This window comes from Toxorhynchites rutilus, chromosome 2 (assembly GCF_029784135.1).
Source record: "Toxorhynchites rutilus septentrionalis strain SRP chromosome 2, ASM2978413v1, whole genome shotgun sequence".
In the NCBI taxonomy this organism is placed as follows: Eukaryota; Metazoa; Arthropoda; class Insecta; order Diptera; family Culicidae; genus Toxorhynchites; species Toxorhynchites rutilus.
Window position 1 is genome coordinate 113,832,003 of NC_073745.1, and position 17,153 is coordinate 113,849,155.

At 37.7% G+C, this 17,153-nt stretch overlaps 1 protein-coding gene and 3 non-coding genes across 12 annotated transcripts in view; 1 reads left to right on the forward strand and 3 right to left on the reverse strand.

Moving 5' to 3' along the window:
- Positions 1 to 17,153, reverse strand: part of LOC129767972 (uncharacterized) — a 142,400-nt gene that overhangs the window by 17,595 nt on the left and 107,652 nt on the right. For all 9 annotated transcript variants that reach the window (XM_055769298.1, XM_055769302.1, XM_055769299.1 and 6 more), the window contains exon 4: positions 1,606 to 2,190. In XM_055769298.1, the coding sequence (XP_055625273.1) occupies positions 1,606 to 1,687 (82 nt within the window). In that variant the 5' untranslated portion in view covers positions 1,688 to 2,190. The remainder of the gene's footprint in view (positions 1 to 1,605; positions 2,191 to 17,153) is intronic.
- Positions 4 to 76, reverse strand: Trnaf-gaa (transfer RNA phenylalanine (anticodon GAA)). The gene has a single exon. It is a non-coding gene; the product is annotated as a tRNA-Phe (tRNA).
- On the reverse strand, positions 438 to 509 carry Trnap-cgg (transfer RNA proline (anticodon CGG)). Its single transcript has one exon. It is a non-coding gene; the product is annotated as a tRNA-Pro (tRNA).
- Positions 841 to 911, forward strand: Trnag-gcc (transfer RNA glycine (anticodon GCC)). The gene has a single exon. It is a non-coding gene; the product is annotated as a tRNA-Gly (tRNA).

A 17,153-nucleotide genomic window follows, 5' to 3' on the forward strand; every position in this document is an offset into this window, starting at 1 on the left:
TTTTGCCGAAACCCGGGATTGAACCGGGGACATTTAGATCTTCAGTCTAACGCTCTCCCAACTGAGCTATTTCGGCTTATGGGTGATTGGTATGATTTATTTGATAAATTGAAGGATACTACAAATTTTACATCCCCAAAATTTAACCAGCAATAATACGGAAAGAATTACTTTTAATGTCCTCTATAAACCACTGCGTCTCGGATCCATCAGTTACATAAATCATTACTTTGGAGAAAGTATTTTATTCAAATTGTTTGCAAAAAGACGGATCTTCCATAAAAACAAATCATGGTCAAAACCATGATTGTTTTGTCTTTTCAATTGATCAGTTATGGAATATCTTGGATAGAGAGAGTACTGCCCAACAGAACAATCTAGTAGAAAACATTTCAATGAGCTAGTATACAGGAACTAAAATATAACAATAAAAAATTGGGCTCGTCCGGGAATTGAACCCGGGACCTCTCGCACCCGAAGCGAAAATCATACCCCTAGACCAACGAGCCAGATGTAAAAGCTTTTGATGTAGAAAATTCTACATAGGAATATCTGTATTTTTCTCGCGAAGTAGATGCGAAGTAGGTATATTTTCGACGTAATTATGATGGGCCCGACAAAATTTTATTATAAAAAAAGATCTCGGCCTGATGAAAAAAACATTAAATATCAACCATTCATTCAAATTTCTAAAGTGTATTAAACTATCAACGGTTATCTCTTCGAATCCGAATCATATGACTTAGGTCGTTATTTGACGACGGTCACTTAGAAATTAGAGACTATTGTGTTTATTGTTACTCTTTTCCATGATAACAAATTATAAACACATAACCTCAAGCATCGGTGGTTCAGTGGTAGAATGCTCGCCTGCCACGCGGGCGGCCCGGGTTCGATTCCCGGCCGATGCAATTTTATTTTGAACACGAAAAGGCATCTTTGTTTTAAAATGGGTAGTAAACTTGCTCGCAGCTAACTAACTGCTAACATTTTAGCAATATTTTTTTGTTGTCAATATTACTTTTTGAAGTTTCGATCGTGTTGCGTTGGTTTTATAAGGGCACCTGCACACCTGAAATGATTACCTTCAAGTGACGTAACACATGGTAAGAAGGGGATTGCAGAGTCTCCTGGCGAGGACCTAGAGAAGATAATATCGACGAAGCATTAAACGAGAAATGCAGTTTCTATAAAATATAGATTTACACATAACTTTAAAAATGTGACGATATGTCATGTCATTTTGAGCCAAATCAGATAAATGAATAAACAAAATTTTGTAATCTGGATGAGATTGAGTTATTGTAGGACTCGAAATTCATGTTTCTGTTATGATCAGATTGGTCTAGCCATACGCGGGCGTTATTCGGAACACATCAAACAACCCTGTGATTATTTCACGAATGAGATTCAACATGTATCAAGCAGGTCAAATAGATCACGTTACACAAGCACATCAGAATCACTAATGTTTTTTTAAACGTTACTAAGACACAAGTCTACTGGTGATACTTTTCATTTTCAACTTTTTCAAACACACATTCTACTCTATTTGACACAGCTAAACCCCAATAAAAAAAACCTTTTCCTGAGACATTTACTCACCTGCATAGAACAGAAACAGGACAACCTTAAGCGATATAAGATTCCGGTTGATTAACGGGCTTTTGGCGGGTGGCGCTCCCATCTTTCTTGGCTGCTTGTTGTTTGCTTGTCCCTACTTTATACTTCACGTTACTACGTTGGTTCCCGTTTTCCGGGCACACTATCACTACTTCTTGGCAGGTGTCCTTATCAATCTCAAATAAAGGTTGTGGCGTGAAATCCAACAGGAACACAATGGTGGCAGCAGCTTCGGGTCAGCTCCTAAACCACGCTGCGCTTTACTTTACCAACCCTCGAACTGGGAGTGGTTCAGTAAATGTTTGGACAACGACGATCCATTTTGTCCGATAGCATCATCATCATCGTCGTTGTCGTCGTCGCTGTTGTGTTAATCGTTGACGGAGGGTAGACACTCGGGGTCCTCGGGTGCAAATTGTCTTTTTTTGTGATGGTTATACGAGAGCTACTCGCGCGACTATTTGCGAACGGGTAAATGGGAAACGGGAAAATGATCTAATAGTATTGAGGGTGGGGTGGGGTTTTGCTTTTTTTCAGTTTTCCACCGCCGGTCTATGGGCAATAAATCTGAAAAGAAAGCATGGAAAATGGAACATCGAATCAGTGAAAAGTGTGTTCATGGCTATGGCCGCACTATATGTGACACTCCGACTCGATTTTAGATCGGAGGAAAAATTAGATTTGGGTTAATTGTGTGCTATCCAATATAGAATGAAGATTGGTGCCGAGCGCTGTCAGTTCCGATCATCTTGGTTTTCTAAACAACTTTATTATGGCCGAGCCTGAGGATATATTTAGTCTAGATGCGAATTATTGCAATAATATTATTCCTTAGAGTTGCAATCCACACCACCTCCCACAGTGCTGAGATTATAAATTGAATTTGATTATTGCTCTGTGCCCCGTCGATCGAGTGGATGTTAGCGGAGACAATGAATCAATGATAAAAATAAACACATCCTCTTGGTCACTCGGACGCGAGTCGCCAATGTGGTGCAAAGTGTGTTTTCTAAAATTGCGACCGAATAACGAGGTGTTGATGTTTACATTCGGGCAGATTAAAGTTCATATGGTCGTAGTTTTAGGAGCAACTTTCAATATGTACACTCAGGTTTTGACGTCAATTCGCTCGTTCTAGTTGATCGAGAATGTATGAATTGTCGAAAAATGGAGCTGATTATATTAGTTTAAGCTGTTATTCGAATGGGTATGCTTACCAAATTACTGTTTATAATGGTAGATTGAAATTTTGTGGAAATCAGCTAGGATTTTTTTTGTAGTTTACAGAAACTATACTGGAAAGCTCTATGTTAAGGATCGTAATTATAGAATCCAATTTCAAACATCATAACGTGTGTTGATGATCAAATGTAGCATTTGAATTAGAGATGAACCCAGAACCCTGAAATAAAATTTCGTCTTCATCAAAAGCTCATCCTCCTAAAGCGATCTTTGAAGGTGCTGAAACGATTGATTGCGAGTTTGGTCCGTGGAAGGTCGAGTGTCCGTTTAGGTTATCAGTCGCCGCCAATCCTGTTATGTCTATCAAAGCCATATTTAGTTTGTGTCGTGACCAGGATAGCAACATTTACGTTGATGAAAAGATCGTTCAGGATTGTTTTTGTATTCCGCTCCATGATAATGATTGCTCTATTGATTCTTTGTTTCAGATCGCCACGTGGATAGTAGAGTATTCTAATGTGTTCTTTTGACCGCTATCCTGGCTATTGAGTAGTTCACCATCGGTGCGTTGCCTGAATATGAATAAAGGCTTCCCAACGTATGCATTAAAACGAATGGACGGATGTTGGAAAAACTTTCCTTCGTGCGTATTGCCATCTCTACCCCGGAGCACATAACATCGTGGGAACATCGGGCACATCGTGCCCGCTCGATATAGCCGATCTGGCATTTACAACATCCTCATTTTTCAGGAAAAAGGAAGGAAGCCTGGCTCTGATCATCCGACAGTGTTACGCTACTGTAAAGTGCAGCAGAAGCAAAAGAGGGAGACTGATGGTAAGGTATTTAGCAAAAATTAAGGTGAAGGTGGAAACTAGCCACAAATGGCTGCCACAATGGCGTTCGTTTCTTTCATCTCCCTCCCTCACCCCTCGCCCGAAAATCAATAATTTTGCGAAACAGTGTGAGGAAAATGATCGTTTTCGCACACTTCCCATCAAGGAATATCAACCAAACTCTAATCGTTTACTCACAAGATATTAAATTATCATCTGCTGTCGCACTGTATAGTGAAAAACGTCGGAAAACTCGGGCTAGTGCTCTGAAAGTTAAATTTTCATTTTTCAATTTTCGGCAATGGTTTGGTTGTATTGGTGAAAGCATCGTTATTTTTTCGACACTGATGCCAGATAACATGATCGAAACAACTATGAAAACCACTTAATAAAATGTTATTCCTGAGTCATAGCAACTTTAACATTGGTTAAGCAAATTGTATTGCAAAGCTCGGAACACTGCCAAACAGTAAACGGAAAAGTATTAAATTCAATCAAAATGCCTCGGCCAACGAAGAAAAGGGTTAATGCTCTCCAACGTGAATATGTGAAAACAATACGATCAACGAAATAAAAATATTAAGGAATTATCAACATCGAGTTACTATGCGGAAGAACTTGTTAATACCAAAAGAGCCCCAATTCGCATGTGTTATAAATTTGCTCATGTTACGCTCGCGTATAATCAGAGTTTTACTTCATATGTAAATGCACGTTCTATATATATTTATATTTGCAAATGTTCATCGGAACATATCGTTCATACATTTTACTTTAGTATCAAATTGTTATGTTATTGTATTGTTATTTTTTTTTTCAAATGTATTCAAAGACTCGTTTCAATGAAGCGCATCACAGTCTGAAAAGCGAATTGATTAAGGTGAAGGTGGAAGCTAGCCACAATGGCGCTCATTTCTTTCATCTCCCTCCCTTACTCCTCGTCCGAAAATCAATGATTTCGCGTATCAATGTGAAGAAAATGATCGTTTGTACACAATTCCCACCAAATAATATTAACTATTTATTTATTTATTTATTTATTTCTTTGAATCATCTGACTCACATTTGGTCTAAATTATTATTGAAAACTAAACGTCACAACTACATCAATGCTTTGGTCATACGAAATAAAAACGATACAAAATACAGAATAAGTCATCTATGAATGAGTCATCTAGAAAAGGTGTCCGATGAGATATGGAAGTCAAATAAGTCGAAAACTTCGTTGAAACGGACAGGATTATGCAACGCATAGTTCACACTGCGTCCTTCGAGATACAGGAAGTTTCTGACACGAAGAGTACGTTCAGGCGCATAAATATTGATTTGTGTCAACAGTGCAGGGCAGTCGATTCCTCCGGTCAATAGTTTAGCGACAAACATAGCTTGAGCGTTGAAACGCCTTCTTTCCAGCGTCTCCAGTCCCAAAAGTTGACAACGCGCCTCGTATGGTGGCAAGTTCAGAGGATCCCGCCACGGAAGGTTCCAGAGAGCATGTCGTACGAATTTCCGTTGAACAGACTCAATCCTTGAAATCCAATTTGCTTGAAATGGGCACCAAACAACTGCGCTAAACTCCAGTATGGATCGAACTAGGGAGCAGTAGAGAGATCGGAGACAGTGTGGATCACGGAATTCCCTTGTAATTTTAAGGATGAATCCTAACTGCCGGTTGGCTTTAGTGATTATTTCATTGAAGTGTAGTCGAAAGCTGAGTGCATTATCGAGTGTCACTCTAAGGTCTCGGATATGGCTTACTCGCGACAGAACTTGGCCACAGATGAAGTAGCCAAACACAATTGGCTTCAGCTTACGATGGAACGAAATGGTACTGCATTTCGTGATGCTGAACGACATTATATTTCTTGAGCACCATTCTTCAAAACAGTCGACCATGTTCTGAAGTCTAAAGCAATCAAGAGCGTTCCTGATAACCATATATATTTTCACATCATCGGCGTGAAATAAGCGGCAGCCAGATGGAATTAGTAAGGACACTTCATTGATGAACAATGAGAACAACAGTGGGCCTAGGTTGCTTCCTTGAGGCACTCCCGAAAGATTGGAGAAACTCGCAGATTGCGCAGATCCAATTTTTAGACACATCCACCGATCTGTTAGTTAAGAGTTCAACCATATCGTGAATCTCGAGGAAATGCCTAGTTTGTTCAGCCTTGCTATCAGTATTTTGTGGTCGACACGGTCGAAAGCAGCCATAAGGTCTGTGTACACTGCGTCCACCTGAGTGCCTTGCTCCATGCTACCCCCGGTAACGCAGCTTCAAGACGCTGCGAGTATGTTGCAGCAATGTTCGGCTCCTGTAGTCGTCGTAGGTGATACCGTGGTGAGCGCTGGTGTCTTATGTTATTGACGACTGACAGTTTAGAACGCAGTTTGACCATCACCAGGTAGTGGTCTGAATCGATGTTAGCGCCACGATAGGTTCTGACGTCGATGATATCTGAGAAGTGCCGACCGTCGATCAAAACGTGGTCAATTTGTGTTTCTGTTTGCTGTGGTGATCTCCAGGTGTAACGGTATTGGAGGCTGTGTTGGAAGAAGGTGCTACGTATGACCATGTTCTTGGAGGCAGCAAAGTCGATAAGTCTTGGGCTTATCTTAGATATATATATATATATATATATATATATATATATATATATATATATATATATATATATATATATATATATATATATATATATATATATATATATATATATATATATATATATATATATATATATAAGTTAACGACGAAACTGCAAACCCAACTTGGAAACAAACGCCAACCGCCCCAAGCGTGTATCTCGCTTCATCAGCAGCATCAAACCTCCCACGAATAAACATCCCGTCAGCAACGCGGCCAGCCAGCCAGCCAGCCGTTCAACTATCAACGAATAACGCACAATCAGATATTCCGTCAACAAGGTGTCATATTCCGCCAGCTACCCAACTATTGATGGAATGCGCAGCGAGACCGTTGTATGCTTAGTTTAGTAAACAAGATTAGGGAAGTTATAAAAAGGCTTCAACAATTTGAATAAAGAGCATTATAGTAGTAAACGTCGAGGAACGTAGTCGAGTAGTTTTTTTAAAAACCCCGAAAGGCCATCGAAGGTCTTGATTGGCGCAGTCGTGCGGATTAATCTCGTGTTTTCGAATCGCAATCGAGCGCCCGCGAGTGAATATCGTGGACTTGAATTCGTTACCGAGAAAAATCCGAGAACCGAAAGATAACTTTAGTGAACCCCGAAGTGAAGTGTATTTCCAAAACGGACATTGGAACAGCAATATAAGTGTACTGGAGCTCTTGGATCCGAGCGAACATCGGAAATCAGGTAAGCTTTTCCCATTTTTTTAGAAAACTAACACAAAATCAACTGTGAAAATATTAAAAATAAAAAAATTAATGAAAAAGTGATTAAGCGTTGTTAACAAGTGTCAAAATACATATTCAAATTATACAAAGCGAGAAAAAAAAAATATTGATTGTGTTCTAGTGCTAAGGAAAAATTAAAAATAATTAAAATGAGCCATCTTCACCAACAAGTTGCCGATTTGCAACAAGAGTTGGCAAATCGAGATGAATTAATTCATCAATTAAGAGTTGAAGCGCAAGGCGCTGCCGAAGCTGTTAACGCAGCTCGAGCAGCACAAGCCGAACACGCAGCGCAAGCAGAACAAGCTGAACAAGCAGCGCAAGCCGCGAACGAAGCCGCCGCCGCCCAGGCAGCAGCAGCAAACAATGTAATTAGAGGACAACAAATTGAAAGTGTCCTCAAATCCCTACAAACACCGCAAATTCTCCGGGACCTACCGTCTTTTGACGGCAATCCCGTAAAACTTCACTCCTTCATACCATCAATCGAAAATCTCATCCCAATAATTGATTCTGTGCGAGGAACAAATATGCACACTATTTGGACCCAAGCCATTAGATCAAAAATTGTCGGTGATGCCGATAACGTTTTAGAACTATACGGCACAAATTTAGAATGGAGAGAAATTAAATCGAATTTAATTACTCATTACAGCGACCGAAGAGATGAAATTTCTCTTACTAGAGATCTCTTTGGAATCAGTCAAATTGGATCAGTTGAGGACTTTTATGGGAAAATATCTCACATTGTATCATTGTTAGTAAATTTGCTGAATATAAACGAACTGAACGTGCAAGTGAAAACTGCCAAAAATTTATTTTACCAACAAATGGGTTTGAAAGTCTTTTTGTCAGGCTTGAAAGATCCATTAGGTCCAATTATACGTGCGCAAGCTCCCCGAAATATGAAAGAAGCTTTACGGCTATGCTTAGAAGAAAAGAATTATCATTTTGGGAAATATACTCCTAAACCTCAACCTCCACCAATTCCCTCGAAACCTAATTCACAATATCCACCAAACCATAATGCAAAATCTTTCCCTTCATATCCAATCCAATACTGAAAACCGTTCCCACAATTTCCCCCGAGACAAAACCATAACCCCTTCCAACAATACACACCGCGACCACAGCAGCAAAATTTCCAATACAAACCCAATCCATTTAACATTCAAAAACCCCAGAACACACTTCAATTTCCAGAAGTTGATCCATCGATAAGATCGCGGCGAGTAAATTATATAAACAGGCCGAATTACCAAATTCCAGAAGAAAACGCTGAAAATAAAAATTATCCACTCGAGTTCAATGATCATGAATATGATCAGCAGCAATATTATTACGAACATACAGAAGAAGAAAATATGCCAGGGTCACAACAAAATCAAACTGATGATACTGCAGAAATGACGAACGAGCCGATAGCTGAACAACAAGACGATAACGAAACTGATGATTTGAATTTTCAGACGGTCGAATATTCACGGCCACCAACATAAATAATTTCATCCCATATATCGTACTTGAAACAACAAAAGGTCCCCTACGGTTCCTTATCGATACGGGAGCCAATAAAAATTACATCGATCCCAAGTACGTTAATATTGACAAATGCAAAATCACAGCACCAATGCGCATCCGAAATGTAAGCGGTACGCACAAAATAAATCGATATGTCAAACTTAATCCTTTCCCACAAATTAAGGGAATAGAAAAACAAACATTTTTCGTATTTCGTTTCCATTCATTTTTCGATGGACTAATTGGATATGAAACCTTGAAAAATGTAAAAGCAAATATTCTGACCGAAACTAACGAACTACAATTTCCCGATGGAAAAATTAAAATGTTTCGAAAATATCCAGATATCAAGAAGGTCCATCTAAATTCAAATGAAACTAAAATAATTAATCTCACAATAGATACCGAAAACGGAGACTTTTTTCTCGAAAGTGATTATTTCATTCAACCACAAGCAGTAATTCATTCCGGATTATACAGTATATCAGACAAAAACGCTCGTGTTGTGATTACAAATTATTCAAACGAGCCATGCTCGATTAATCTAGACAAAACATTTTTGACACCAGAGATCAACAATTTTGAAACAGGGCACAGAAGTGCATGTCCATCAGGCGAAGTCATGAAAAAATCCCTTTTTGAGCAACTTAGAGTTTCGCACTTAAATGATGAGGAGCGAAACAAACTTTTAAAATTAATTCATAAAAATGAGGATGTATTTTTCATTGAAGGCGAGAATCTTACTTTTACTAGTGCCATTAAGCATGAAATAAAAACAAAGGATGATTTGCCTATACATTCTAAATCATACCGTTACCCATTTTGTCATAGGGAAGAGGTACAGCGACAGATTTGCAAAATGCTTGAGCAGGGCATCATCCAACATTCCAGTAGTCCGTGGACGTCACCTGTGTGGATAGTCCCGAAAAAAATGGATGCTTCCGGACACAAAAAGTGGCGCCTAGTAATAGATTACAGAAAATTGAATGAAAAAACGGTTGATGACCGTTATCCGATACCCAATATCACAGATGTTCTCGACAAGTTGGGACGTTGTATGTATTTCTCAACTTTAGATCTTGCTTCCGGCTTTCATCAAGTCGAAGTAGAGAAAAAGGATATTCCTAAAACTGCATTTAGTGTCGAAAACGGGCACTATGAGTTTTTGAGAATGCCGTTCGGGTTGAAAAATGCACCTTCCACGTTCCAGCGCGTAATGGACAACGTGCTAAGGGAACATATTGGTGTCATCTGCCTCGTATACATGGATGACATCATCGTTTTTTCAACTAGCCTCACAGAGCATCTTGACAATTTGGCGAAAATATTTGCAACTCTTCAGAGACCTAATTTGAAAATACAATTGGACAAGAGTGAGTTCCTTCATAAGGAAGTTGCTTTCTTGGGCCATATTGTAACGTCCGATGGAGTTAAACCAAATCCGGATAAAATTGATATCATTCGGAAATGGCCTATCCCAAAAAATGAAAAGGAACTTCGAGGTTTCCTAGGTATACTAGGTTACTACAGAAAATTTATTCGAGATTTCGCTAAAATAGCAAAACCCCTCACAAATGCTTTAAGAAAAGGAGAATCGATTACACACTCAAAAGAATTTGTTACTACTTTTGAGAAATGTAAAACAATTCTCTCTGGAAGTGATATTTTACAATATCCTGATTTTTCAAAACCATTCATATTGACAACAGACGCTTCTAATTTCGCCATTGGAGCCGTTTTATCGCAAGGTCCTATTGGAAGCGATAAACCAGTAGCCTTTGCTTCCAGAACATTGAATAAGTCTGAAGAAAAGTACTCCACAATTGAAAAGGAGCTTCTAGCAGTGGTATGGGCGTGTAAATATTTCCGGCCATATCTTTATGGACGCAAATTCATTTTGTACACCGATCATAAACCCCTTACTTATGGTTTGAATTTAAAGGACACCAACAACAGATTAGTTCATTGGCGTCTCTCTTTAAGTGAATTTGATTACGAAATTAAGTATCGACCAGGAAAACAGAACACTGTTGCTGACAGTCTTTCTCGAATACGAAACGAATTGAATGTAAACGAAAATGATTCCTCTGATGACATAAGCATGCACTCAGCTGATACGGACGACTCTGAATTTATCAAATGTACAGAACTACCACTGAACACATTTAGTAACCAGATTGTTCTCAAAATTGGTCCAGATGAACCTGACAAATATGAACAAATTTTTCCAAAAGTATTCCGAAGAACAATAACTAAGGTTGGTTTTGGAGTCCCAATACTAATTAGGATATTCAAAGATTACATGGATCTAAGGCGCGTTAATTGCATACTTTGTCCAGAAAATTTGATAAACAGTATACAGATAGTATATAAAAATTATTTCAGCAGATGCAAATCATTCAAAATAGTTATTACCCAAAAATTTTTAATCGATTTAAAAACGCCGGAAGAACAAAATCTAGTGATTGAACAAACACACGAATCAGCTCACAGAGGTGTTTGGGAAAATAAAACACAAATTTCGAAACGTTATTTCTTTCCAAAAATGAAATTCAAAATTCAACAATTCATTAAAGTTTGTGAAGTATGCAATGTCAATAAATATGATAGACATCCATATAAAATTCATCTTGGTTCTACACCACACACTAAAAAACCCTTTGAAATAGTGCATATTGACATTTTTTTGAGTCAACCCTTTATATTCTTATCAGCAATTGACAAATTTTCCAGGTTTGGAACATTAATTCCTATAAAATCAAGAACAATTACAGATATAAGGAAAGCCTTGCTCAAATTATTCTCCACATATGGTACACCTGGATTGATAGTAAGTGATAATGAACCGGCTTTACGTTCCGCAGAAATTAGAGGATTAGCTAGTAATTTGAATGTCCAGATGCATTTCGTGCCCGCGAATCATAGTGAAAGCAACGGACTGGTCGAAAGGTTTCACTCAACCATAGCTGAAATCTTTCGATGCATTAAACCTCAATACACAAATCTAAACAATAAAGAAATTTTCCTAATAGCTTGTACTCTTTACAACAATACAATACATTCAGCTACAAGATTGAAACCTAGAGAAATATTTTACGGTTTGAAAGATGGACACGAACGGCCTCTCGACATTGATTTAATGCTAGAAGAAAAGAACAAATTCTATGATGAGGTTATTTTGGCGAATGAAAGAACGCAAAATAAAAATCTAACCTACCATAATAAAGGTAGAGAAATACAACCTCCCATAGAAGAAAATAAAACAGTTTATAAACTGATTCAAGGAATTAAAGGAAAAACTAAAGAAAAATATCACCTGACCAAAGCTATTGAGGACAAAGGAAGAGTAATTCTCGATAGGTCTGGACGGAAATTCATAAAGAGAATATTAAAAGAATATGAACTAATATCTTTTTCTATTTTCAGGATGGACGTTTCATTAATCATTATCCTACTGTTCCTTCCCTTTTCCCACAATAAATTTATCCAATTACACGATATCACAAATAATCCTGGAGCGCTAACTTTAAGCGCGGGAGAGGGCAGAATTCAAGAAGGATACAATAGACTACTTCACACAGTAGATTTGCAAGAATTAGGAGTCACAATTGAAATACTGGAAAATTTAATACTGAATATTAACCTTCAGGTTAATTCAACAGGTGATTTTTCTAGGCTTATTTATATCAAGTTTAAGGAAATTAATAATACATACAAAGCCCTTCTCCCAAACATTCAAAGAAACAAAAGATCAATCGAAACATTAGGCAGTGTTTTAAAATTTGTTACAGGCAATTTAGACGCTGAAGATTTACGACACATTAATTCAAACATAGATGCTATTAAAAGATCTGAAAACAAACTAATGGAACAAAATAATAAACAGATTGTAATGAACCAAGAATTCAAAAATCGTATACAAACATTGACAAATGTAATAAAACAGCATGAAAATGTCATATTAAAATTGAATACACAAAAAGGATATGTAATTACAGAAAACACTAAAATTTCCATACTTTTTCAGTTAGACATGGTGTTACAAACACTAAGAACAATAGAAAATACGATAGCACTTGCCAAATTAAATATTGTAACCAGACAGTTATTAACAATCAATGAACTTAAAATTGTAGCCGAACAATTAAAACAAGCAAATGTTAAATTAGACAGTTTAGAAGATGCATACAACTACCTCTCGATAACTGTGCTTTACCATGGACGCCATCTCATCATTAGCATCGACATCCCAAGGGTATCACCCATAATTTACGAAAGAATGATTATCGAAGAACTCCCAATCTTAAATAAAACCGTCAATATTGATCACCAAACAGTTCTAGTGCATTCCAACGAAACAATGGCAGTCTTAGCAGAGTTTGAACAAATAGCCAAAATCCATATTTATAAACGAAACCAATTGTTGAATATTACCAACGACTTGTGTGTTGCACCTTTAGTTCGAGGACGAAGTGGGAAATGCCCCTTCAAAGAAACACCACCCACAACAGAATATAAACTTCTGACTTATGGAACATTAGTAGTCAAAGCTACGCTAGAAAACGTTGTGATGAGCAGTACTTGTGGTATAAACCGAAAAGAACTCAAAGGCAACTACCTTATCATATTTCAAAATTGCTCTGTAATTATTCAGGACAGGCTATTCGAAAATCTAGAATTGCACTTCAACCACCCGATTATTTCACCTCTCGAAATAAATCAAATAGAAGAAACCTCATTAGAAAAATACTACAACACTTCATACTTACATGAAATGCACATTGAAAACAGAAAGCATTTGGATTCGCTGAAAATACACAATTTTTCATCGATTGGAGCAATGTTTGCCTTAACCATGATAATCATCCTTGTTACAATCTACAGAAGACGCAACGCGATAGCAACATTTTTTATAAGACGCACGGGACGTGCTTCTCTTGGGGATGGAGTAGTTAACGACGAAACTGCAAACCCAACTTGGAAACAAACGCCAACCGCCCCAAGCGTGTATCTCGCTTCATCAGCAGCATCAAACCTCCCACGAATAAACATCCCGTCAGCAACGCGGCCAGCCAGCCAGCCAGCCGTTCAACTATCAACGAATAACGCACAATCAGATATTCCGTCAACAAGGTGTCATATTCCGCCAGCTACCCAACTATCGATGGAATGCGCAGCGAGACAGTTGTATGCTTAGTTTAGTAAACAAGATTAGGGAAGTTATAAAAAGGCTTCAACAATTTGAATAAAGAGCATTATAGTAGTAAACGTCGAGGAACGTAGTCGAGTAGTTTTTTTAAAAACCCCGAAAGGCCATCGAAGGTCTTGATTTATATATATATATATATATATATATATATATATATATATATATATATATATATATATATATATATATATACCTTCACCTTAAATCGCAAAACTTGGCATATTCTAAGTCACATAGAAAGTGAGATCGAATAAAAATCATATGTGACCAAAGGATACATTGTACATATCTAAAATTGTACCTCGATTTTATTTATCACTACAAATTGAGCCTCAATTCGGTATGACAAGCGTAGGTTTTATGATATCTTCGTGGATGGCATGAAACTTTTGTCATAGTTTAGATTTTTATGGCGAATAACATGCCTTGAATATATTCTGAAGTGACAAGCTCTAGAATATGCGTGACCTCAGTGCAAGTCGGAAGAAATTTCTTTGACGAAAAATCCTTCGGCCAGAACGGAAATCGAACCCGAACTCCCGACATGAAAATCGCATTGATATAAATGACATACGGCCAGCTCCTGTATTGTTCAAGCGAGAGCAGGAATGAATGATGAATCAACCACTGTCTATTTTGTTGTGTTCTCTTCTTCTTCTTCAATGGCACTAACGTTCCTAGAGGAACTTCACCGTCTCAACGTAGTATTACTTACGTCATTTTTATTAGTACTTAGTTGAGATTTCTATGCCAAATAACACGCCTTGAATACATTCTGAGTGGCAAGCTCTAGAATATGCGTGATCACAGTGCAAGTCGGAGGAAATTTCTTTGACGAAAAATTCCCCCGACCAGAACGGGAATCGAACCCGAACACCCGGCATGTTAGTTATGACGCTAACCACTCGGCCACGGGAGCACGTTTAGAAGTCAAACTTCATTGTTCTCATTTCAGTTTGGTAGATTTTATGATTGGAATGGGAGCCCACATTTGTCCACTCGGTGTGCGAAAAGTCAAACTTCATTGTTCTCATTTCAGTTTGGTAGATTTTGTTGTGTTATTAGTGCTATTAGTTCGTGCTGACACACTAAGCTTCGTGTTACGTTGGTTTGATGCGAAAATGGCAATTGCGAAACTAAACTTCTAACGTACTAAGGAAACTAAGTTCAATTATATTGTACGTATACCGTACGTAATTCACTATGCAATAACCAAAAACATTCAACCGATCTAATATATTCAAGGCTTGTTATTCGCCATAAAAATCTAAACTATGTATTACCAATAAGTATATTCTATAATACAGAAAAATGAGTTTTGGAAGAGATAAAATCGCTTCAGACTAACGAGAATTTTTTTTTTAACAGTTGATTCATAAATTATAATACAAAACTACTTATGATTCATAATTATTGTGGTGTTTTCGCGCGACAAATTGTAGTAAATTTCAGTGTTTATTTGTCAACTATGTCAACAAAGAGCCGATTAAAAATATGCAGCGTTGAACACACATCATCAATTAGTTACAAAGCCAAATTTATTTAGTAAACATAGCTTCTTTGTTTTCGCAAATTCGAAGATTATATTTTCCTTTCATTAACATTGCTCTCCTAAACAAACAATCACACATTGTACAAACTTATGTTTATGCATAAGCTCGCGTCATATGATCCTACAATTCATGAAATCTCGTTCTGGAATTCCACGAATACTCAAAAATGAACAAAAAAAGTGGGAACACCACTAAACGCAAGCAACTCTTCCTCATATGTCCGAAAATGAAGGCAACCACCGACTGTCTTCCGAACTTGAAGGATGTGAAACGTGAGAGCCGCGACTCAAAACCTTCCGGCGATGACATCATCTTTAGCGCACCAATCATGCTTGGCAATGTTTTCAGTTTCAATGCTATTAGAGCAGCGAGAGAGCGCGCGAAAGAGCTGCACAAAAAACCATGAACGAAAAGTTATGATCTTGGTAATAAATGCCCTCGCGGTACGGTACCGCGAGTTGCGAGCTTCCTCCGTAAAGTATTAATACATTTGTGACTTGTATAGTGAGAGCGTAAATTTTCTCGTTCAAACCCCTTGAAAAAAATAAAATAGAAGAAAAAAAACTCGCTGGGTGTTAATTGGACCACGGATGTCGGAGTGTCTCCGGAAATCGTATCGCATTTGTTGGTCATTAATTTTTTTTGTGTTTTCAACTGAAGCGCAAAATTTCAGAGGGATTCTGCCTGCGGTACGCAGTGGATCATTCCATGCTTTCAGTCAGGAGATATTTTTAAAGGGACATTTCGAAACTGAAATTGGTAAACCATGGCAAAGACCACACTCTTTGATGAGGGAATGCGTAGGATTAATTGACATTGAGGTTACCCCGAACAATGGATCGTTTGACGTGGAATACTCCTCTTACAGAAGTGCGGATGATTAGCATGGTCAAATTAGCATACAATAGCAGTTTGCTATTGGATAACTAGTAGCACACAAAAAAAATCGATTAATATTGATTTGACAATAGGTGGGTACATTCAGAGCTCAGTCCGGAATGATCTGTAAGCCTTTTTGGGTACGACAGCTGTAACTCTTGCTTGATGAATATATCGGAAACACAATATGCTCACTGAATGCAACCAGACTGAAAGAGTGTTGATTGATTGGATTCTTAAACATTTTATGTTTGTGTTCCCTCAGACTGACTCTACGGGTTTGCCAATGATGAACATATATGCATTATGAACAGTGTTCGTTCAATTCCAATTGTCTTTCCGTGGCAGATAAAGTGAGGGGAATACTGCATAGCTTTTATAGTGACACTCTTGTAAATGAATGTCACAATAGAGCCTTAATTGGATTTCATGATGTGATTCGTTCTGTTGGGAACACACATCCATAGAAGAAAATGATTGTCAATGATTGTCAATCCGAATAAAGATGCATTGTTTGTTTACCTTCATATTTCCGATCGATACTATTCGAGTGGAAGTGGGAGTAGGGGAAGACTCGGGTTAAGATGGCCACTCTCTAGATTATTGAAACAATCAACTATTGGACAATTATAATACATTAGTTTGGTGTATTGCATTACACTCAATCATGTATACCCATTTTTGCGTGTGTCTAAGTGAAACGTCATGATAAACAATAAAAATAAACTTTTCAGATGGCGACGAGCGCTGATTTATTATTTTGCATGCAAAAAATTTAGTGTTTTAGTGGTGTATATGGACATGTCCTGTGAACCCAATGTTACAATAGTAAACACACAGGCCTGTTAAGTGTGTTTGTATAGAAAACTATATGTTTTTATGCATTTCATAGAATTATTGAGACACTTTTGCTTGACTCATAGCGGGGGCAAGGTGGCCACTATTGTAAAAGATGTGCTTTACCATAA